The sequence below is a fragment of the Convolutriloba macropyga genome, chromosome 4 (genome assembly GCF_964194025.1).
Source record: "Convolutriloba macropyga chromosome 4, txConMacr16.3, whole genome shotgun sequence".
Lineage (NCBI taxonomy): Eukaryota > Metazoa > Xenacoelomorpha > Acoela > Convolutidae > Convolutriloba > Convolutriloba macropyga.
The window spans coordinates 24,183,677-24,206,608 of NC_134471.1; the positions used below are offsets into that span (position 1 = coordinate 24,183,677).

At 35.3% G+C, this 22,932-nt stretch overlaps 2 protein-coding genes across 3 annotated transcripts in view; both read left to right on the forward strand.

Annotated features, from left to right (window-relative positions):
- Nucleotides 1-21,142, forward strand: part of LOC142337531 (sorting nexin-29-like) — a 43,953-nt gene extending 22,811 nt beyond the window's left edge. The window contains exons 7-12 of one of the 2 annotated variants that reach the window (XM_075386825.1): nucleotides 634-865; nucleotides 4,400-4,618; nucleotides 5,037-5,369; nucleotides 13,631-13,769; nucleotides 14,170-14,307; nucleotides 20,337-21,142. In XM_075386825.1, the coding sequence (XP_075242940.1) occupies nucleotides 634-865; nucleotides 4,400-4,618; nucleotides 5,037-5,369; nucleotides 13,631-13,769; nucleotides 14,170-14,307; nucleotides 20,337-20,469 (1,194 nt within the window). In that variant the 3' untranslated portion in view covers nucleotides 20,470-21,142. The remainder of the gene's footprint in view (nucleotides 1-633; nucleotides 866-4,399; nucleotides 4,619-5,036; nucleotides 5,370-13,630; nucleotides 13,770-14,169; nucleotides 14,308-20,336) is intronic. The other variant, XR_012758951.1, reaches the window with a different exon arrangement.
- A 188-nt stretch (nucleotides 21,143-21,330) lies between these two features.
- Nucleotides 21,331-22,932, forward strand: part of LOC142337532 (uncharacterized) — a 54,797-nt gene continuing 53,195 nt past the window's right edge. The window contains exon 1 of the mRNA XM_075386826.1: nucleotides 21,331-22,092. Within this exon, the coding sequence (XP_075242941.1) occupies nucleotides 21,555-22,092 (538 nt within the window). The 5' untranslated portion in view covers nucleotides 21,331-21,554. The remainder of the gene's footprint in view (nucleotides 22,093-22,932) is intronic.

A 22,932-nucleotide genomic window follows, 5' to 3' on the forward strand; every position in this document is an offset into this window, starting at 1 on the left:
TCACTGTAAAATTGAGCTTAAATTTTTTTCGAACCCAAACTAGAGTGAATTGTCGATTTTAAAATTATTATATGCAACGTAAATTTACTCTTCGAGTCTGATCTTGATAAACTTTCATTGATTTTAGATATTCAGTTGTGTGTCGAAGGTTGTATGTTATTCTGTAACTTTTGTTGGTTCTGTGGTTTATTGGAATTTTCAATTGAAGTTTATTGTGAGCGAGTTTTGACCAATGAGCTTATTTCTTTTGCCGGTTATGTATTTCGAGGGGGAAAATTTCCAATTTCATTAGAGTGGTCAAAAGTTGCTAGCAGTGAACAATTGATAAAATGTTTTTTTAAGCCAGTTAATAATATTCGAGGAAAAAAAAGTTTGCGTTTAGTCTTTTTAAATAAGCAGGATTGATTAACGGAATGTCGATTAATAGGCGCGGTCATTTTATGTACAGTAAAGTTGATTATATATGGACACGCAATAGTCTGTGCTGGAACCGTAAAAAACGAGATTAAATGGAAATGCAACGGCCAAAATGATGCTGTACCCCTAAGCACATGTTCTATTTTTACTCGGAATAACCACATATGTTATACAATCTTCCGGATTCGTAAGTATTGCATGTTCTACATGTTTGAGAAAAATGAGTTATATACAACTTCGTCTGGCTCGAACAACAACGGCAGTTATAATCCAGCGAACTCAAACAGCGGTAACTCTGGTCTGTCAGTGGAAGATATGCGACAAGCCCTCTTGGACATGATGAGACGAAAGGATGTATTCGAAAGGGAGAACCACTCGCTGCGTGAACTACTCAGACAAGAGAAAGAGAAGTCGGAGAAGTTACAAATGGAATTAGACAAGACTCAAGGTAAGAAATTAAGATTCGCACCGCTGACCTGTACCTATGAAGTGTCTTCAGCTAAACTCCTATTTCAGTTTTTTTACGTGTTAAGATAAATCTATGATTCCGATCCTTTTTTCAACTTTATCCTCTTAGGAATAAATGCGGTTTCGAAGCAGGTTATTCAATCAGTTCTTTCATTCTTTCCTAGATATTTATATCGCGTAAAATGAAACATTTGAAATTGTCTCATCAATAAAATTTCAGAAACTGTTTTAGAGTTTACATAATTGTACCGACTGCACTTTAAGTGTGGTGGGGGAACATGGGGTCAATTTTGGCCGGTCTTTATATTTATTGTAGGGAGTTGTAAGTATCACTAGAAAGCGCGTCAAGCGTAGATTAGATGATTAAAGCGTTTATGAACAGGTTCGTCCATGAAATGTTAACGGGCTATTTTTGGTCTTTCGTGGTTTTCTTAAATCAAAAAGTCTTCTATTTGAATAGATTTTTTTGGTTTTTAGATTAATTTTTTGCATGTGTGGACATTAGTCTTCTATTAAGTAAACTAAAAGCATTCTCTGCGTTTTAGTTGTGCATAGATACTGTTGGCTGAATTGGTCTGTAGTCAACTTACGAATTTTTTACGTTGATAATTTTCATAAAATTTTGTAATTTTTTTCCGTTTTTCGTTCTTCATGTTGTATTGCTGTTATAGACAGAGTCTCTTTAACGAGGTCAAGAGGAAGCTATATAATGTTTCCAGTTAATAGTTTATGATATTGATTACTATGAAACGTCTAGTTTTCGTTCAAATTTATTGAATTTCTTTGAGCCTGTCGCAGCTTCTCAGTCACCTATTATTGCGTTCCTAATTTCTCTTACTTCGTCAAACGAAAATTTGTTTCGTTTCACCTGATTTCGCCGCTTTTTTGTCATTTTGCTTGATGAAATCTTATTGACTTCTCAGGCCATTTAATTACGCTCAAACAAAGTTTGTAGAAATTGTATTAGTCCTATGCGCTTTTTATGCGATTTTTCGCCGGACCAATTTTTCGTCTGATCCATTTCACTTTTCGTACTCAAAAATGGGATAAACAGGTTGCGCTCGGAGGGCATTAAGTGGCCGAGCAGCTCTCCTAGAGCCTCACGCCTTACTTACTAGTCTCTAAGTATGCGATTCACCGAAACTTGTTTTGAGGTGACAATTTCAAGGTGTGAAGGGGAGCTCTTCTTAAAAGACATGCTGCGATTTATTAAAGACAGAAATTTGTTGCTAAGTTTGATAACAGAATGGCCTTATGTTTTCGAGCAGCTTTTGTTTGTCTGAATCTCGCCTTAAGTTTGCTGATGTGTACTTGCATTGATTTTTCACTTTTTTGCTGATCGAATTTGTGAATTGATGATCGCTGTTTTTAAACATTACCCTTAGGAAGTGGCTAACTTTTCGATTGTTCTTTTCTACCCTTCCTTTTTTCCAACAACGAGTATTTCGATTTTTTGGAAGGTTATTTTGTTCTACAAACTGGCGATCGTCCTTTTCAGTGGTTTTTGAGTTTTTTTGTATCTGATAGCAATTAAAATGATTTTATTCGGTCCATAATTATTGGTAAAATAGAATTCATCTAAAAGTGTGCGACATGCTCATATATTTTCCTCTTATTTTGTATAGGTGTTCGCCGTTAGTGACAGTACCATCAGAAAACCTCTAAAAGGGTTCGATAATAAGTTACTAACAAATTTTTACCGGCCATGGATTAGTTTTTCAATTTTTTAATGTTACAAATTTTAGCATTTTTTTGATAACCTTTTTTCAGGTTTTGTCGGTTTTTTTAAAATTTCTTCACGCTCAAGAGACAAGGAACCTCCTCTAGGGTTTGAAAATAAGTTGCTGTATAATTTCCATGTAATGGAATGTCTTTCAAGATTTTAACATCACGAATTTTGGCATTTTTTTGACAATTTTTGTCATTTTTTCAATTTTTGACAGTCATTATTCAGGTTTTTTGAACCTAACGGATCAGAAAGTCAACGTTAGGGTTCGAAAGTAAGTTACTGGAAAATTTCTGTTGGTCAAAGATTAACTTTCAACTCTTTAATATCACAAGTTTTTGCAATTTTTAATAAAACTTCAAATTTTTTTTTATATTTTTTGAAATTTTTTGTCTTTGAAATTTTTTGGCACCAGGGGCCCTGAGACCTCCTCAAGGTTTGACAATAAACTGCTCTATAGTTTTTAGAGTGAATGGAATGGTGATCAATAATTCTCATGACTCCAGTTTTAGTAGTTTTGGATAAAATTTAAATTTCCAAATTTTCAGTAAATTTTCATGTTCCAAGTAAATAGATCTTCATGAGCCAGTGAAACTATTTCAGGCTTGAAACGGCGATATTTGATATTTTCTGGAAACATTGAAATGGTTCTTAAGATATTTTTCTCCTGAATTTTTCATTATTTTTGGTCCTTTTCTGAGTTTAACGACCATTACTGGGCAACGAAACATTGAAAGTCTTGGAAATGGATTAATCGACTGAACTCTCGAGGAAAAAAATGCTTTTTTACTGCGAAGTTCAAAACTGCGAAGTTTAAATTGTGCCTTTTCAGTTTTTTTCTATGGTTTATTCACTGACAAGGCTAGAAAACTTGAAGTTGCAGAGTCAAATCCCGCCATGGAAAATATTCCTATATCTCTCTGTCGGGTAGGGTTTCTCTTCATCGTTCTCGTTTTATCTCTCTCTCTCTCTCCCTCTCTTTGTTGATGCCGGACTTCAGCTGCTGTTATGTGTAATGTCATCATCTCTGATCCTCATTAACAATGATTTATAGTATAAATGTTTTCATCATAATTGAGTTAAAGGGCATTTTTTGGGAAAGCATTATAAGTTGCTCTCAAAAGCAATTTGTAGCACATATATTAATCTTGTTTGTCTCTGTTATGCAATTTTTCGCTTGGCCGATTTTTCGTCTGACCCATTTGACTTTCGTTTTCAGAAACGGGATAATAAGGTGGCGCCAGTTTGGCATTAAGTTCTCTTAGAGCCGTTCAGCCCACTAGTCTTCAGGTATGTTTTTAACAGAAACTGCTTTGGAGACTTATACTTATGGTGTGAAGGGCGGTTCTTAGAAATTGATCCCACACTCCGAACCACACACCGCCACCACATCAGTTCCCCCAATTCATTTTTGCAACCCCGCCGCGGTCACCTTACGCCCCTTCAATTAATTAATGCTAGCCTCACTAAACCGTGGCTAGCTACTGACGAAGACAACCGCTCACCTGTCGTTTGAGAGCAATTCGCATTGCTTCTCATTTTACGTTGTTTAGTAAATTGAGTTGTTTACTTGATAAAAACTTTTTTTCTACCTGGCACAAGTTGATTTTATATCTGCACATTAGCCTCCTTGCCCATGCGAAAAATGGAATTCCTTATGGGAGAAACCAAACGAGATTACAATTATATACTCGTCTAACGTGATGAAGCTGATCTCGCATATGAGTATTAGCGTTTTGACTTGAGTGTGTATTGCTCTAATCAAAATACTGTTTACACCTCTTTCAGCTGAAATGAGCAAACTGTCGTCTAGTGGAAGCGGCAATCATACATCAGATGAGAGTGAAATCAGCAGAATGAAGAGGGAAATTGAAGTGCTGAAAGGTCAGTTGAAGAGATATGTCAGTGCAGTCAACATTCTCAGACAACAACAGCAGGATCATCAATCACAAGTGGAGAAGGAGGGCTCTTCTGAGAACAGTGCTAAAACTGAAAGTTCGGAACAAGGTTATTGTCTGTTGGATAATATTACATAAGAATGTTTGCAAACAGCAAAGAATGTTAATGGATTTAGAAACAACGAGCATTAAAAGATAAATTTGACTTGTGAAGTTTTTAAATCGGATTTTATAATTCTTTTTCAGTGCGTATCCTTTCTATCGGTTCTTTAACGCGTATCTTAGGGAATCTGAGGCTGAGGATTTTCAAACAGTTGCGTAATAGTTTGGATTGTGAAATTTTGGATAGTTTTGGATTCTAACTTACAAGAGTGCTGCAAAATAAAAAATCAGTAGTGAGAGCTCGACATTTTTGTTAACACCTCATTGCCGTCTTTGCTCTATCAAAACATGACATGCTTTGTTGTCTGTAATTATCGAAAAGGTGCAACAATATTCAAATTTATGCATATGTGCAGCGTTTTTAGAACGAGAGTTGGGCTCTGGTGCTGGTGTCGATATCGACAGCTCCCCTCTGGACGGCTTGGACGTTGTGAGCACCAGTGGATCCTTGTCAATTGACCTCGAGGACCTGGAGGCGGAGACCGCTTACACTGACACTGTTGCTGCCTTGAATGATTTAGAGACTCCTACCGAGAATTCCTCGGGAACATCGTACGATGCGAAGCTGGTGGCAATGAGTGGATTGCATGCTGAGTTACTTGAATTGAATGAGCAATTGCACACTGACAATTTGAACAAAGAGCGAACTATCCATCATTTAAGAAACGAGATCAATGTTTTGAGAGGACCTTTACCAGGTAAGAAAGAATTCTTTCACTCAATTCGTAAACCTCTTTCGTTTTCTTCGCTTATTAACAAAGTTCTGGTTCTTGTAATTTTACGTATACGATCATAAGTTGTAAAATGTCAATTATAAGTCTTCGTTTTCTTTAGCGGAAAGGATAAACAATGCTAAAGTCTTCCAATATTGTTGGAACCTGTAGCATTTAATTGCAATTTTTATACAACTAAGAAATAACTGAAGCATTGTTAATTGCTCTCAAACAAAGTTTAGAATAAATATATTAGTCCTGTGGTCTTTTTTATGTGATTTTTCGCTTGACCGATTTTTCGTCTGACCCTTGTGACTTTTCGTATTCAAAAATGGGATAAACAGACAGTACCCGGAGGGCATTAAGTCTATTAGAAACTTTTGGCCTACTAGACTCCAGACTTGACGAAGACAACCGCTCGCCAGTTATATGAGAAGCAATTACCCCGACGTTAGTGGGTTATGTTTAATAGCCGCGAAGCGATAGCGGCTATTATTGGGGACATCGTGGTTTTTACAATTCAAAGAATTTGAATTGTATTGCGGAGCTGTCTTTTTACGACTCGACGAGAAGTTATGGTTTTCTTAAGGTTTTTTTTTACCGGAAGTACTATTCGTTCAGACGATGTTTTGACCTAAAAGCGAAAGTAAGTATAATTGCCGTGTGAACTTATTTTTCTGAGCTAGAGAAGTCTTTTGATCATGCGCTGTGTTTAATGAATGACTTTTTGACTATGAAAAGTAGTGTTTGACTGAACGGCACATATAGATAACCGTTTTTAGCCGTTTTTTTGTCTAAGTGGCCCAGTTTTTTTGCTTGTAATTTGGTTTCTTGTCGAAATCATTTTTATTCGATGCTATATTGAACTTTAATCTCGAAAATTGATACCACAGTAATTTGCGGAGCCAGAAAACGCGTTTCAAGTTCAAATTTGGCTCGTATTGCTTGATTTTTTAAGTTAATTTTTGGTTTGTTTTTTCTAATATGTTCTTGGATCTTTCAGCCTTCCATTTGTCAAAAATATGTTAATATGGCAACTTCTCTTTGATAATTCATATACTCAACGCCTCTTTCTATCTCGGTGTAATTTTGTTTTATAAAATTGTACATATGCTAATCCGATTAAGATAGTTTTCAAGTCTTGTCTGTTTTGTTGTTTGTATTTTGGTTTTAGCTACTAGAAAGTCTTTTTGTGCAAAATGTGGGACGTTAGTTTTGTTTCAATAAAAATTCAATAATTTTTTGGCGTTAAGTTTTTGAAAAACAATTCAATGTTTCGTATGTTGAATTCTGCTTTTTCTTTTTCTGTTCTGTAATTACGAGTCGAAGAGGAGTATTGGTTTTCTCTCGGTTTTTTTTTACGGGAAGTAGATTTATTCACGCGGCATTTTGACCTAAAAGCAAAAGTGAGAAAAGCTGTCTTGGTGAACAGATTTTTGCTAAGCGAGAGAAGTTTTTTGATCATGCGCTGCTTTTAGTGAATGACTTTTTGACTTTGAAAAGTAGTTTTTGATTGAATTGCACATTTAGATAGCCGTTTTTAGCCGTTTTTCGTCTAAGTGGCCCAATTTTTTTGCTTTTAATTTGGTTTCTTGTGGAACAAATGTTTATTCCATACAATATTGAAATGTCAACCTCGGAAATTGATGCCGCTGTGTTTTGCAGAGCCTGAAAATGCGTTTCAAGTTGAAAATTGGTACATAATTTTTAATTTTTTGTTAATTTTTGGCTTTTTTTTCTATTAAATTCTTCATTTTTGGATCTTTTAACCGTCTTTTTGTCAAAAATCCGTTAATATGGCAACGTGTCTTTGATTATTCATATACTCAACGCCTCTTTCTACCTCAATTTAATTTTGTTTCATAAAATTGTACATATGCTAATCCGATTTTGGTAGTTTTTTTCGATTTTCGTGAGTTTTTTGTTTGTATTTTGGTTGTATATGCTAGAAATAGTTTTTTTGTGCAACATGAGGGAGTTTAATTTCGTTTCAATAAAAATTCAATCATTTGGCGTTAAGTTTTTGAAAAACAATTCAATGTTTCGTATGTTGAATTCTGCTTTTTCTTTTTTTGTTCTGTAATTGCGACTCGAAGAGGAGTATTGGTTTTCTCTCGGTTTTTTTTACAGGAATTTGATTTATTCACGCGGCATTTTGACCCAAAAGCAAAAGTGAGAAAAGCTTTCTTGGTGAACAGATTTTCGCTAAGCGAGAGAAGTGTTTTGATCATGCGCTGCTTTTAGTGAATGACTTTTTGACTTTGAAAAGTAGTTTTTGATTGAATTGCACATTTAGATAGCCGTTTTTAGCCGTTTTCTCGTCTAAGTGGCCCAATTTTTTTGCTTTTAATTTGGTTTCTTGTAGAACAAATGTTTATTCCATACAATATTGAAATGTCAAACTCGGAAATTGATGCAGCTGTGTTTTGCAGAGCCTTAAAATGCGTTTCAAGTTGAAAATTGGTACATAATTCTTGATTTTTTTGTTAATTTTTGGCTTTTTTTTCTATTAAATTCTTCATTTTTGGATCTTTTAACCGTCTTTTTGTCAAAAATCAGTTAATATGGCAACGTGTCTTTGATTATTCATATACTCAACGCCTCTTTCTACCTCAATTTAATTTTGTTTCATAAAATTGTACATATGCTAATCCGATTTTGGTAGTTTTTTTTCGATTTTCGTGAGTTTTTTGTTTGTATTTTGGTTGTATATGCTACAAATGTTTATTCCATACAATATTGAAATGTCAAACTCGGAAATTGATGCAGCTGTGTTTTGCAGAGCCTGAAAATGCGTTTCAAGTTGAAAATTGGTACATAATTCTTGATTTTTTTGTTAATTTTTGGCTTTTTTTTCTATTAAATTCTTCATTTTTGGATCTTTTAACCGTCTTTTTGTCAAAAATCAGTTAATATGGCAACGTGTCTTTGATTATTCATATACTCAACGCCTCTTTCTACCTCAATTTAATTTTGTTTCATAAAATTGTACATATGCTAATCCGATTTTGGTAGTTTTTTTCGATTTTCGTGAGTTTTTTGTTTGTATTTTGGTTGTATATGCTAGAAATAGTTTTTTTGTGCAACATGAGGGACTTTAATTTCGTTTCTATAAAAATTCAATCATTTGGCGTTAAGTTTTTGAAAAACAATTCAATGTTTCGTATGTTGAATTCTGCTTTTTCTTTTTTTGTTCTGTAATTGCGACTCGAAGAGGAGTATTGGTTTTCTCTCGGTTTTTTTTTTACAGGAATTAGATTTATTCACGCGGCATTTTGACCCAAAAGCAAAAGTGAGAAAAGCTTTCTTGGTGAACAGATTTTCGCTAAGCGAGAGAAGTGTTTTGATCATGCGCTGCCTTTAGTGAATGACTTTTTGACTTTGAAAAGTAGTTTTTGATTGAATTGCACATTTAGATAGCCATTTTTAGCCGTTTTTCGTCTAAGTGGCCCAATTTTTTTGCTTTTAATTTGGTTTCTTGTAGAACAAATTTTTGTTCTATGCATTTTTGAAATGTCAACCTCGGAAATTGATGCCACTGTGTTTTGCAGAGCCTGAAACTGCGTTTCAAGTTGAAAATTGGTACATAATTCTTGATTTTCTTGTTAATTTTTGGCTTTTTTTCTAATAAATTCTTCGTTTTTGGATCGCTTATCCGTCTTTTTGTCAAAAATCAGGTAATATGGCAACGTGTCTTTGATAATTCATATACTCAACGCCTCTTTCTACCTCGATTTAATTTTGTTTCATAAAATTGTACATATGCTAATCCGATTTTGGTAGTTTTTTTTTTCCGATTTTCATGAGTTTTTTGTTTGTATTTTGGTTGTATATGCTAGAAAGTTTTTTTTTGTGCAACATGAGGGGCTTTAATTTCATTTCAATAAGAAATCAATCATTTGGCGTTAAGTTTTGAAAAAAACAGGTAAAACTTTTTCCTAAATGCAGTCTTAACTTAAAAGTTCTTTGACTATTTTTTTGCAAAATGTTTCAATGTTTCGTATGTATTAGCTCTGCTTTTTCCTATGTTTTTTGTTCTTTTCAGGAGGATAGATCTTTGTATCGGATGACTAGTTACCTTTTCAATGTCTTGAATGCTGAACAATGAAATGTATTCTTTTTTCTTGAATTTTTTAAATGTTACGGTGTTCCTTACATTGTGCCAATGTTCTTCACATTTAAGTTAGTATCAATCTAGCTTTGCCCTGGCACCTACATTTATTTTCGGTTTATTGATTTTTTTCAGTTGTTAAGAATGAATGATTTCAGCTTTTTCTTAGATTTTCGTCATTTCTTTGGTTTTCAATTGATTTCATTCAACATAAGGCAGGACTGAAAGTTTGATAGCAAGCTTTTTCCAAAATTTCTACTTATGACTATTTACTGCAACTTTCTTCCGGTCTTTGTATTAATTTAAACGTTTTTTTCTTTGATTATTCTGCTGCTTATGTCTTTTCTATGATCAATTTAAATTTTGATTTAGTATGAAATCATGTTTTCTAGCATATGTACAACAAGGTCAAGTGTGTGTTGTTTTTTGTCTTACTTGCAGTGGTTAGAAGTGTCATTATAGCTGTTATAAGTGTCATTATAGGTGTTTTCTGATCCTTAAATTTGAGCTTTCTTTTTTGAAAAGATTTAACTTAGTTTTTAAGATAATTATCTGCCGTTTGCTTTCGCAACCTTTTTCAGGTTAGAATCATGAATTATTTGAGGGAAATTGATAACCTTGTCAGTTTTTACAGACTATCCGTTTTCTGGCCACCTTAATTATTTCCTATTTTTTAACGTTACCAAACGTTTTCAATAATATAAAATTTTTCTGCATTTTAATTCTCTTGGTTACAGTGGTTTAAGTTTCACAAATTTTAGAACAGACCTGGAGAGGTAGTGAGGTAATGGTTTTATACAAAAGGTAGTGCCTTCCGCTGCAATTACGGTTGTGTTAGTGAAGTTTTGACGCTTCGAGTCGCTTCCGGATTTCTTCCGGCTATGTTTTTTTTTAATTTGATTTTTAACTTTCAAAAATCAAGAGTTCAACTTTTTGTTACGGTGTTCCTTGCATTTGGACCAAATTCTTCATATCTTCGTTTGTATCATTCTAGCTTTTTCCCGGCGACTACATTTATGTGAGTTATATTGATTTTTTCAGTTAAAAGTAGAATGCTTTCAGCTTTTTCTTAGATTTTTGTCATTTCTTTGGAATTGATTTCCTTCAACATAAGGCAGTACTGATAGTTTCCAAGAAAGCTTTTTCCAAAGCTTCCGCTGATTTTTCTTTCCCATTTTTTGGCCTTGATATTGTTTTTAAACGGCTCTGAATTTTATTCTGTTGCTTCTGTCTTTTCTATGATAAATTTAATTTTTGAATTAGTATGAAAGCATGTTGTCTAGCGTATATACAACAAGGAAGAAGCATGGGTTGTTTTTTTAGTAATTGCAGTGTTTAGTAATCTTTTTGTAGTGGTTTTCTGTTTCTTAAATTTGAGCATTCTTTTTTGAAAAATTCAACTTAGTTTCTAAGATTTACCTGCCGTTTGCTTTCGCAATCTTTTTGAAATTGAAATCATGAATTATGTTAGTGCAATTGATAGCCCTGTCACTTTTGTCAGCCTATCAATATTTTGACTATCCTAATTATTTGAGACTTTAAACGTTACCAAACGTTTTCAATAATATAAAATTTGGCTGCATTTTGTTTCTCTTGGTGTTAGTTTTTTAAATTTCGCCGATTTTTAGATGAGACCTGGGGAGGTAATGAGTTAACGGTTTAATACAAAAGATAATGGCTTCAGTTGCAATTATGGTTTTTTGTAAATTTTTGACGCTTGGCGTCGCTTCCGGAATTCTTCCGGCTAGATTTTTTAAGATCTGTTCATACGCTTTCATGATTTTTGAAGTGAAATTGGAGTAGTGATTTTGGTCACGCCGAAACAGGAAGTCGAGCGAAAAAGGAAAAGTTTTTGCGGCGTGAAATTTGTTTGCTCTGTTTTTGAAGTAGATTGTGAAAACGGTGTTTGAACAAAAATTCGTTTTCTCGCTAGTGGTTTTGTTCACGTGCGGCAATTTCACTTTGATGTTTACTGTTTTTCGATTTGTTGGATCTGATTTTTTTTCTGATTGGTTTTCTCAATTCATTCTTAGTTCCTTCTCGGCCTAAATTTTTGTTTGAACCGAATTCCCATTTCTCGTTAGCGGTTTTCGGTTCACATATGGGAACTTCATTTTGATTTTTACTGTTTCGATTTTTTTTATCTGATTTTTTTCTAAATGGTGCTCCCAATTAACTCATAGTCCGTTCTAGATCTAGTTTTTTTGTTTAGTCAATGACAATTGTTTGAATTGTACTTCAGGACTTGTCCTGCTATGTTTTTTAATTTGTCGTCTCCATCGATGGTTCTTACGACCGGACTTCTTGGAAGTGACTTTTTCAATGACTTCAGTTACTTCTACTGCTTTGCAGTTAAAATTTGTGTGTGTGACATCATTTGTGCTTTCAGGTCATTTGCGAGACTTACCTCACTTAAAAAATGACTTCTGAACTCACTTGTTTAACTTTAAATTTAATGAACATACAAGTTGAAGATCAATAGTGTGCATGTTGTTATCACCACCGAGAAGTTATCAAACTCCGAGGCGAAGCCGAGGTGTTATGATAACTTCCAGGGCGATAACAACCGTGTGGAAATTTTTTTAACACCTGTTGCGATCATTTCAAATTTCAAAATTGAACACCGTTTTATTGGTTTTTCATTTTTATTTTGTGGACAGTTACCTTTTCAAAGGTAATTGATATTTCTTCGGATCTGTTCTTCGTTTTGTCCTCATGCGCCCCCCCCCCACACAGACACACACATACAGCCACACACACACACACACACACACACACACACACAAACACCCAACACACACACAGACACACACACACTTACACACACAAACTAACACGCACGTACACACTCGCAGGCACACACGGACCCACGCACACACACGCACGCACACAGACACACTTACACACATCCACACGCACACTTACACACACACACACACACACTTACACACACGTACACCTACACATTCACGCTCACACGCAGACATACACACACGCACACACACACACACACACACACACACACACACACACACACGCACGCACACACGCCCACAAACCAGACACAAGACACACCCCACACACACACACACACCACAGACACAACCCACACACACACCCAAACGCAAGCACGCACACCACACATACACACCACACACCAAACACACGCACACACACCACTTACACGCCACACACACACACACACACACACACACACACACACACCACACACACACACCGCACACACTACCCACAACACATATAACACACCACGCAAGTTTTTTTCGACTACAAGTTTATCAAACTGTTTCCATCCTTGGACTACGATAATATCACCACTCTTTTATCACCACTGTTTACTTAGTAACAGTGGCGATGAATGAGTGTGATAAACTCGTAGTCTAATGCTGAAGTGTTTTTCCGGTGTCGATCGGGCATTAAAATTTATTACACTGGCAGTTTATTCAACTGCTATTATCGCAACAGGTGTTGATTAAATAACTTGAATCAACTCTCGTGATAGCAGCAGTTTACAGCACAAGTTCGTGATAGCAGCACAAGTTAACCGATTAAACAACTTTTTAGCGCCCTCCCTATGAATATTACGTAAATCCGAAACATCAGCGGAATTTTGCTTTGCGATTTGATTTCCCGTTTCTGCCACTCTTTTTCACTGTTGCTATATGAAAACTGATGGAAAAAGAAAATCTAATCGATTTCAGATTGAAAATTTCTCGATGGCGATAACAACTGTGGTAGTTTGAATGAACAGATTCCTACTTGAACTAGTATGTTCATTCATAAACACCAGCAATAAGAAAATTTTAAAATTTTATTGGGTGGTTCTTTCCCATTTTGTGGATGTAATTAATATGCACCCGCTGAATTAAAGCTGAGGGGGAGGAGGTGGATTGGAAAGGCGTTGAGGGGTTTAGTTTACGTAAAATTCATTTCACCTCAGCACAGTGAATTTCTAACTTCTCAGCAACTTCAGTTGACTGTAAGCGTTTCGAAACATGTTTGCAGACATAACGAGTGTTGAAAAATTGAATCATTATTGTTTTTTGTAGGGGTGAATTATTTCTCTATGATTGTTTTTTTTTTTGCGTTAGAGAGTGAAAGCTATACTTTTTAGGAAGTGAATTTCTGACTGTTGAGGAATTGGCAGCTATGTTTGTGAATGTTTGGATTCCTTCCTGCTTCTTACGTCACTCCCATCACATTTACCACGTGCACATCAGGGTAAAACACGAAGAGTGGAGAATATTTAAAAGGTCTGTAAGTAATCGCGGTTGTTGACGTTCTCCCGGTATTGAGGTCACTATAGGTTTTAGCTTCCCGCGTCTAATGAAAAAAAATGTTTCGAGGTTCAAAATGATATCAGAAAATGAAATCAGCCCCGTTTCTAATGCAAGCTTGACGGGACGTATAGGCATTTTAAATCCTTTAATCTCAAGAACCACGGGACTCAAATACAATTTTGAAAATAGTCGACAGTAAATTGTAAGTATGAGTTTATTGCTTATATTATTAACAGAAGGTCATGCTGATATAGATAACTCTACCAGCGGCAGATTAAGATAAGAAGGGGTTAAAATGTCTATTCATGTCTTTAAGTTTTTATGGCTCTGTGTTGGAATTGTTACCGTCGGCAATAAACCATATCTTGTTTAGATATCAACAATTCTACGACTTCCACAACTCTCTAAGGAAGGAATATCCTGTGGTTGACACTTTTGATTTCCCGCCTAAGAGGACCATGGGCAACAAAGACGCCAAGTTCATTGAGGAAAGGAAACAATCGTTGCAGAGGTGAGGTGGCTCAATTTTGCTTCAATATCTCAGCTGCTCATTTTAGCTGAGCGGAGATAGGAGCTTCGAGATACAATATTTTACGCATTTAATAGCACGTAACTAATAAGCTAATGTCTTGTTTACTGATTATAGCTGCGAAGCTGTAAGCTGAGCGTAGCTATATTGCGGTGCTCTTGGTTTTTTTTACGACTCGAAGAGGAGTATTGGTTTTCTTAAGGTTTTTTTTTTTTTTACCGGAAGTACTATTCGTTCAGACGATGTTTTGACCTAAAAGCGAAAGTGAGTAAAATTGCAGTGTGAACTAATTTTTTCTGAGCGAGAGAAGTTTTTTGATCATGCGCTGCGTTTAGTGAATGACTTTTTGACATTGAAAAGTAGTTTTTGACTGAATGGCACATATAGATAACCGTTTTTAGCCGTTTTTTCGTCTAAGTGGCCTTGTTTTTTTGCTTGTAATTTAGTTTTTTGTAGAAATAATTTTTAATCGATGCTATGTTGAAATGTAAACCCCAGAAATTGATAGCACAGTATTTTGCATAGCCTGAAATTGCGTTTCAAATGCGAAATTGGCACATATTTCTTGATTTTTTAGTTAATTTTTTTGGCTTTTTTTTCTATTAATCTCTTCATTTTGGATCTTTTAGCTGTTTTTTGTCAAAAATCAGTTAATATGGCAACTTCCCTTTGATAATTCATATACTCAATGCCTCTTTCTACCTCGATGTAATTTTGTTTCATAAAATTGTACATTTGCTAATCCGATTTTCGTAGTTTTTTGCAAATTTTTTTAGTTTTTTGTTTGTATTTTGCTTTTAATTACTAGAAATAGTGTTTTGAGGAACATGAGGGATTTTAATTTCGTTTCAATGAAAATTCAATCGTTTTTTGGTGTTAAGTTTTTGAAAAAACAGATAAATTTTTTTCATAAATGCAGTCTTAAATATTTTTTGACCACTTTTTTGCAAAATGTTTCATTGTTTCGTATGTCTGAATTCAGCTTTTTCTTGTTTTATTCTGTTCAGCAAGTTGGATTTTTGTCTCGAATGACTCGTTGTCTTTTCTATGTCTCGAATGCTGATCAATGAAATGTACTCGTTTTTCTTGGTTTTTTTAAATTTGATTTTTAACTTTCAAAAATCAAGAATTGGTCTTTTTGTTACGGTGTTCCTAACATTGTGTCCATATTCTTCACATTCTCGTTTGTATCTTTCTAGTTTTGTCCTGGCACCTACTTTTGTATTCGTTATATTGATTTTTTCAGTTGTTAAAAAAATGAATGAATTCAGCTTTTTCTTAGATCTTGGTTTCTTCGGTTTGCAATTGATTTAATTCAAAATAAGGCAGTACTGGGAGTTTGCTAGAAAGTCTTTTCCAACATTTCGACTTTTTACCTTTCATTGCATTTTTTTCCGGGCTTGGTATTGTTTTTAGACGATTGTTTGCCTTTGATTATTATTCTGTTGCTTTTGTTTTTCTATGATTAATTTAATTTTTGAATTAGTATGAAATCATGTTGTCTAGCATATATAAAAGGAAGAATCATGTATTATTTTTTTCTTAATTGCCGTGATTAGAAATCTAATTGTAGTGGTTTTCTGATTCTTAAGTTTGAGCACTCTTTTTTGAATAATTTTGACTTTCCTGTCTTTTTTGAAAAGTTTTCATCTGCCGTTTGCTTCCGCGATCTTTTTGAGATTAGATTCATTAATTATCTGAGGGCAAGTGATTGCCCTGTCAGCTGTGTCAGGCTATCAGTTTGTTTGACCATCCTAAAAATTTCAGACTTTTTTAACGTTACCAAACGTTTTCAATAATAAAATTTTGCTGCATTTTCTTTCTCTTGGTGACAGTGGTTTAAATTTCACCGATTCTTAGATCAGACCCGCGGAGGTAATGAGTTAATGGTTTAATACAAAGGGTAATGGCTTCAGCTTTTTGTGAAGTTTTGGTGCTTCGAGTCGCTTCCGGAATTCTTCCGGCTATGTTTTTTGTTTCGTCTTCTGACGCTCTTTTTTCGTTTTACATTTGTTCACACAGCAAAGCTGAAAAGGTCAAATTTTCCGAATGACTTCTTTCTCTCACTAACGGCATTTGCGCGCGTGACGTCATTTCTCACTCGCTTTAGCGAAAGTTTTTAGGTTATTTGCGTGATTAGATTTTGATCATACGTGACTTACCTCACTCAATAAAATGACTTTTGCACTTTAAAACTTAGGTTTAATTTGAGTTTGTTCAAGGTCAAAGGAACTCATATGTGCAGTAAAGGTCCCTAATTAGAGGCTTCTGTGGAATGAATTTTAACAACTTTTATTGATTTATCGCTGAATGTTTTTTAGCCTAGTTTTTTGAGCGGCGTCGATTTTTTTTTTCAATTTAGATCTGTATCTGTTTCTATCTCTATTATATGGCACGCAGGTCTTCTTTCGCAGCTATTCCGGCAATCTGCCGGCTATGTTGTTTCCTATTGAGTTGATATGAGTCTTAAAGTGAATTTTTTTAATAGCTTCTAAAAATTATAGCTATTTGGGTCACGTTGAAGCGAAGCTCGGTTGCGGTATCTTGCTTTTTGTTTCATCGTCTGATGCTTTTTTGGTTTAACATTTTTGCGCTGCAATCCTCAAATCAGGTTTTTTGATCTTTTCATGCCTCTCTTTCGCTGGCATATTTTGTGTGACATGTCTTATTGACTTGACTTTATAGTTGGCGCAACAGCTTTTGTGTTGTGTGTAGCATGACTTCTTGAATAAATAGGCAGTGAGTCTATCATAATTGGCTAACCTCGCACTCTTAATGACTTCTAACACACTTAAGTTAAGGTCATATAACGTTACTCTAAAGCTTTTCAAGATTAAAGAAAGACTATATGAAGGCTGTTAATAATAATAATGAATTTAGAGTTCTGTTTTGGGGGCTTGAAAACGTACCCCTCGTTCAACAGCCATAAGTCTTACCGCTTACGCTAGCGATGCTTAATTTTTGCGTCTATTGCCCTATGAACCAGCAATTTTTTTTCAACTTTTTTGGCTTTGCTGTGTTTCATGTTTAAGGAGCGCTAAGAAGATTGTACAAGCTACGAGCTATCCCACCATGTACAAGCTACGAGCTTGTACATGGTGGGATAGCATTCGAGTTATAATCAATATATAGATTAAACTCAGAAAGCAGAATTTTTTTTTGATTAATTGACCTGGTCTTCTTAATGCGTGCACTACGTTCGGAAACAAAAAAAAAAGGTTAGAATCCACCAAACCAGTTACCTGCAAGCTTACACCAAATTACAACTGCCTTCATTCCTGTTGCGAGGCCCCAACCTCAGAATCCAAGCAAGCGAACAAACCACTGCACTACTGTTCCCTATTTATTGATAAGATCAACTGTGAATTTGCAATAGGATACAGAATTTACTGAAGACTAATTCGGATTTTCTGTTGATACCGTGTTCCCTTTAGACATGCTCCTCGATGCTTCTTAAGCATGTTTTTTGGTAGCTCTTAAACATGGCGTTCAGAGGCCTCCTTAAACGTGCATTTTTCGGTTTGTTAACATGCTTTTAGACTCTCGTTAAATGGTCACTTATTATGTCGTACGTTTATTTTTAGGTTTTAATTTCAAGAATTTTTGATATAGGTTTTACTATTTGAACATAAAATTCCATCAATTAGATCTATTTCTAGCTATATGCTATGGCTGTAAGTCTTTGTGGTGGCTATAATTTGTAGTTTGCCTGCTGTTTTAATGAGATTTCTGACTTTTCGTCTTACGATTAAATTTTTCGTCTTGAAAAACATAACTCGTACTTCCCGGGGTCGTTAAGTCCCTGATCTACGTATAGAGTTTAACGAAACTGGCAAGGGCTTGAATTACCTCACTAACCTCACTCAAAATTTACTATCCTCACTTTCAAAAGACTTCACTTTTTTTCAAAGCGATAACGTCAACTGTGTGTGGCACTCGAATTGAGGGTCATTTAAGAGCAGCTAATAGAAGCAGCAATAAACTATACGGTTTTTACTCAAAATTTAACATCTCAGCCATTAAGAAAAAATGTCTCTCTGTTTTTATAGCCGTAGGCTGAGCATATTGCGGTAATCTCGTTTTTACTATTCAAAGAATTTGAATTCTATTTGGGTGTTGTCTTCTTCTTCAAGTTCTGCTCGCAAATTTTCATAATTTTCGATGTCAAATTGCAGTGACAAACCTGGTCACGCCGAAACAAAGTGGAGCGAAAAAGAGAGTGTTTTTTTCGGCGTGGTTTTATTACTTCGATTTTAAAGAAGATTAAGAAAACTGTATTTCAACAAAAATTTGGTTTCTCTAGTTGTTTTTTGTGCATATCCGGTATCTTGTCATCGATTTTCAGTTTTTATTTTTTATTGGATTTTTTTCCAGATGCTTTTCTCAATTCATTTATAGTCCATTCTACGTCTATTTTGATGTCTAGTCAAAGGAAGTTCTTCGAATTGTAGGTCAGGACTTATGTTGCTATGTTTTTGTTTAGTCTTCTGATGCTCTTTTTCGTTTTACTTTTTTCCACGCATCAAACTTCGGAAGCGCTATCTTTTTGATCTTTTGATGCCGCTGCATCACTGTTCTGTTGCTACTTTTATCTCCGCGACGTTATTTCTTAAGCTCATTATACTGATTTGTGTGCTAAATTTTTTGATCGTAACTGAATTACCTCGATCTCTAAATGGCCTCAATTTTTTTATTATGGTCACGCCAATTGAGATCACTCTAACTTTTTAAATGGTCAATACAGTACTCCTATATGATGATCAATTTTAATATTACAGCTAGACAACCAAAATGAAATAACGATTTCGAATTTTTAGTCTGTAGAAGGTCAGCAACAGCAATTCAATTCTGTATCTGTTGCCTTTTTTTATTCTACACCACGAAAGGCTATTTCGCAGCTGTTCCGGCAATCTGCCGGCTGGATATGTTTATGGACTAGACACTGTAATTTGACCGCAGTTATATTGAGGTCCTCATGGTTTTTGGTTTTGCCTCGCCGTCTGAGGCTGATTTTTCTATTTAATAGCCGCCCTCATCTTCTCAGCCGGCGATTATAGCGCTCCTATTTTTTTTTACTTCGTCGAATAAAAAAATGTTTCGCTTTACCTCATTTTGCCTTCTCCTCTCTCATTCTGCTAAAAGTGATTTTGAACATCAGTTGCTCAGCAAAGCAATTCAAAATGAACAGAGTCAGTATAAAAAATTGAAGTCAGAAATAGAAACGGGATAAACCCATAAAGCCCAATTTTAGATGCCCGCTATTTGAACGTCGGTCCTATAAGTATTAGTTACCTCTCTCTAATGCTTATTGTTATTGATAGTAGCCCCTGTAGCCTCTCTCTAAGAAACAGAAGTATGTTCAACTACGAAATGCCATCAAAATAAATCGGACTTAAAAAAATGTTTTTGGTTTTTGTACAAAAATCTTTTTTTTCAATATCTTCTGTTATTTCAATCCCAATCATGCTTATTGGAATCAACGGCGGCTATTTTCCGGCAATCTGCCGGGTATGTTTACTTATTGCACACCATACAGAAAGACATCAATTTCTTCCATTTGTCATGTTGCTCTTTACTTTTTTTCTAATGTGCGTGACATTATTTCTGAAACTTAGTGGCGGTGAGTTTTCATAACCGACATTCCTCATTCTGTAAATGACTTCTTATTTTTTCAATGTTTACTTGAGACCACTCCTATAAGATCTATTACTTGAAACCCCTATAAGATCAATATATGACTCCTATGTAACGAAAAATGCAATAACGAATTTTAATTTTTTTTGAAAAGAACTCTTTGTTTGGAGAACGTTTTAATCTTCCGGCAACTGAAATGTTGGCGACAATCAATTCGATGTTGCTATCTATATTCTACATCACGCAAGTCTGTTTCGCAGTTATTTCGGCAATCTGACCGGTATGTTTTTTATCCTTTTGAAACTGCAGATATAAGAAACTGTCGCGGCTATTTTCTGGCAATCTGCCAGCTGTTTTTTCATTTATTTTTCATTTAGATACCTGCAAAAGACTACAAATCATTTGGTGAGACAACATTCAAGAATCCGCACCCAGCTGTCCAAGGACACGCTGATCAACTTTCTGCCTTTCTTCAGCCCTGTTCACAATGCGTTCACCGTTAACAGATGAAGATATGATGCTAGCCTAACAGCATTAAAACTATTGATCCGACAGTTGAATATTTTGACGGACGATACTGATCGGTCAGATGACGCTTATTGATTTTTGACCCAAAGTAAACGTTTGTTTTCGAGACAAATGAGACATCAATTGATGAAAAGAAACTTAAAGATAAAGTAACATAGGAACTATTTTGATTGTAAAATGATTGAAGTAACCCATTTTGGTAACTGATGGATTTGTTCCTTCGAATAAAACAATCCGCTTTAATCTCAATATCTGCATTTAATTTTGTCCCTTTTTTCCTTAATGATTGTTCCTGCAATGTATGCTCAGAAATTGATTATCACAATTTAGTTTTTGTGAGTTTCGACCTTAAACGAATGTATCGTAGCGTTCTTCAAGTGACCAGATTTGCAGGAATACTTGCCTCGGCTCCTTTCAGTACTTCACTAATTCGAATTTGATTTCTTCGCCGTGCTTACTTGTGCATATCTGTATGTATTCCTGGCTCTAGTTTTGCTAAAGTGAGAAAGAAATAGCCAATTTGTCTGATGCTTTTTATTATATCGATATTTTTCGCCCGATCGCTTTTACACAAGTAATTTATGAAAAATTGTTGTAATTATTAGTTATTTGGTTTACTGATTCCTAAAATTAGAATAAATTATATGTTTGAAAATTTTTTCCATAAAAACAAATATGAGCGCGGAGGTCACAGTAGTAAACAAGTCATTCTAAATATTAAATGAGCGTTCAAAAGCAGCATGAACAGGTATAGTTTCTTTTTTTTTATAAAGCTATAAATTTGTATCAATTTTTGTGCTGATATTCAGAGCTAAAGCCTGGTTTTTCAAGGTATCAGTGGCACTTCAAGGATTCAGACATTGTTGCTTCAGATTTTTGATGACCAACAGTTGACGTATGACATGATGGCTACCTTTCACAGAGATTGCTCGTAATGCTGGCCACAACTCAATGTTTGATTGTGAACGTTGTCTGATTAGCCAGCGATTCGTTTCCCCTAAATTGTTGGACCAAATCCAAACCAATAGATCTCAACCAATGTAACAAACAGAAGTGCATGCTCTCAAATGAACCAAGTAGTTCTAAATAGATCATCCAACTCGCCCCCCAGAACCTCGGCAATTATCACACCCCAAGCACCGATCGAGATTCCAGTTCATCAACGGCAGGTACCCCAAATCAGGGTTAATCATTACCAACGACCCTCACCTCCATCGCATGGGAGCTTTCAAGAAGTTCAACTTGGTCAACAGGGATTGAATGAGCATGATGTTCAAAGCTCGGCGTTAAACCGGAGTGATAATAGTAACGATAGCGGAGTTTGCGGTGTGACCGAAACCTCAAATCTGATCTCTCAGGGCGATTCTGTTAACTTCTTAGCCAATCCTCAACTTGAAAATGTACCAGAAAGTCGGCAGTTACGTGACAGCAATCGTAGTTCGACAAACGCTGCTAGTTTAGACTCTAACCATAACGGAGGTCGAAGTGTCAGGAGCAAAGTGGAAAGCTGGAGCAGTGAACAGAGTGCGAATTCAAATCTTAGTCCATCTAGAAACAGACAATCTGCGGTTCAGAGACGGAATCACTCGACGACGTCAGTTTCAGGTAAATCTCGAAATGTTCTATATCAGCAACTATCGCTCTCGAGATTTTGTCGTTTTAGTGTACATGAAACTATAGCAAGGCTACCTGAAAAGAGTTATTGATTAATAGCCGCGAAGCGATAGCGGCTATTATTGGGGAAATCGTGGTTTTTTACAATTCAAAGAATTTGAATTGTATTGGGGCGCTGTCTTTTTTTTAAGATCTGTTCACACATTTTCATGATTTTTGAAGTCAGATTGGAGTAGTGATTTTGGTCACGCCGAAACAGGAAGTGCAGCGAAAAAGCGAGTGGTTTTGCGGCGTGAATTTTTTTTGCTCAAATTTTAAAGTAGAGTGAGAAAACGGTGTTTGAACAAAAATTCGGTTTCTCTGTAGTGGTTTTTTGTTCACATGCGGCAATTTCACACTGATTTGTACTGTTTTTTTTTCGATTTTTCGGATCGGTTTTTCTAAATGGTTTTCCCAATGCATTCACAGCTCATTCTAGGCCTAGTTTTTAATTTGAATTAAATTTTCATTTCTCGCTAGTTGTTTTTTTAAAATGGTTTTCTCAATTCACTCATAGTCCATCCTAGGTCTAGTTTTTCTGTTTAGTCAATGAAAATTCTTCGAATTGTACGTCAGGACTTGTCCTGTTATGTTTTTTTTAATTCGTCGTCTCCATCGATGATTCTTACGACCTGACTTCTTGGAATTGACTTGATTGACTTCTGTTCCTTTGCAATTAAAATTTGTGTACGTGACGTCATTTCTGCTTTTAGGCCAATTGCGTGACTTACCTCACTCGAAAAAATGACTTCTGAACTCACTTATGAAACTTTAAATTTTATGAACATTTTA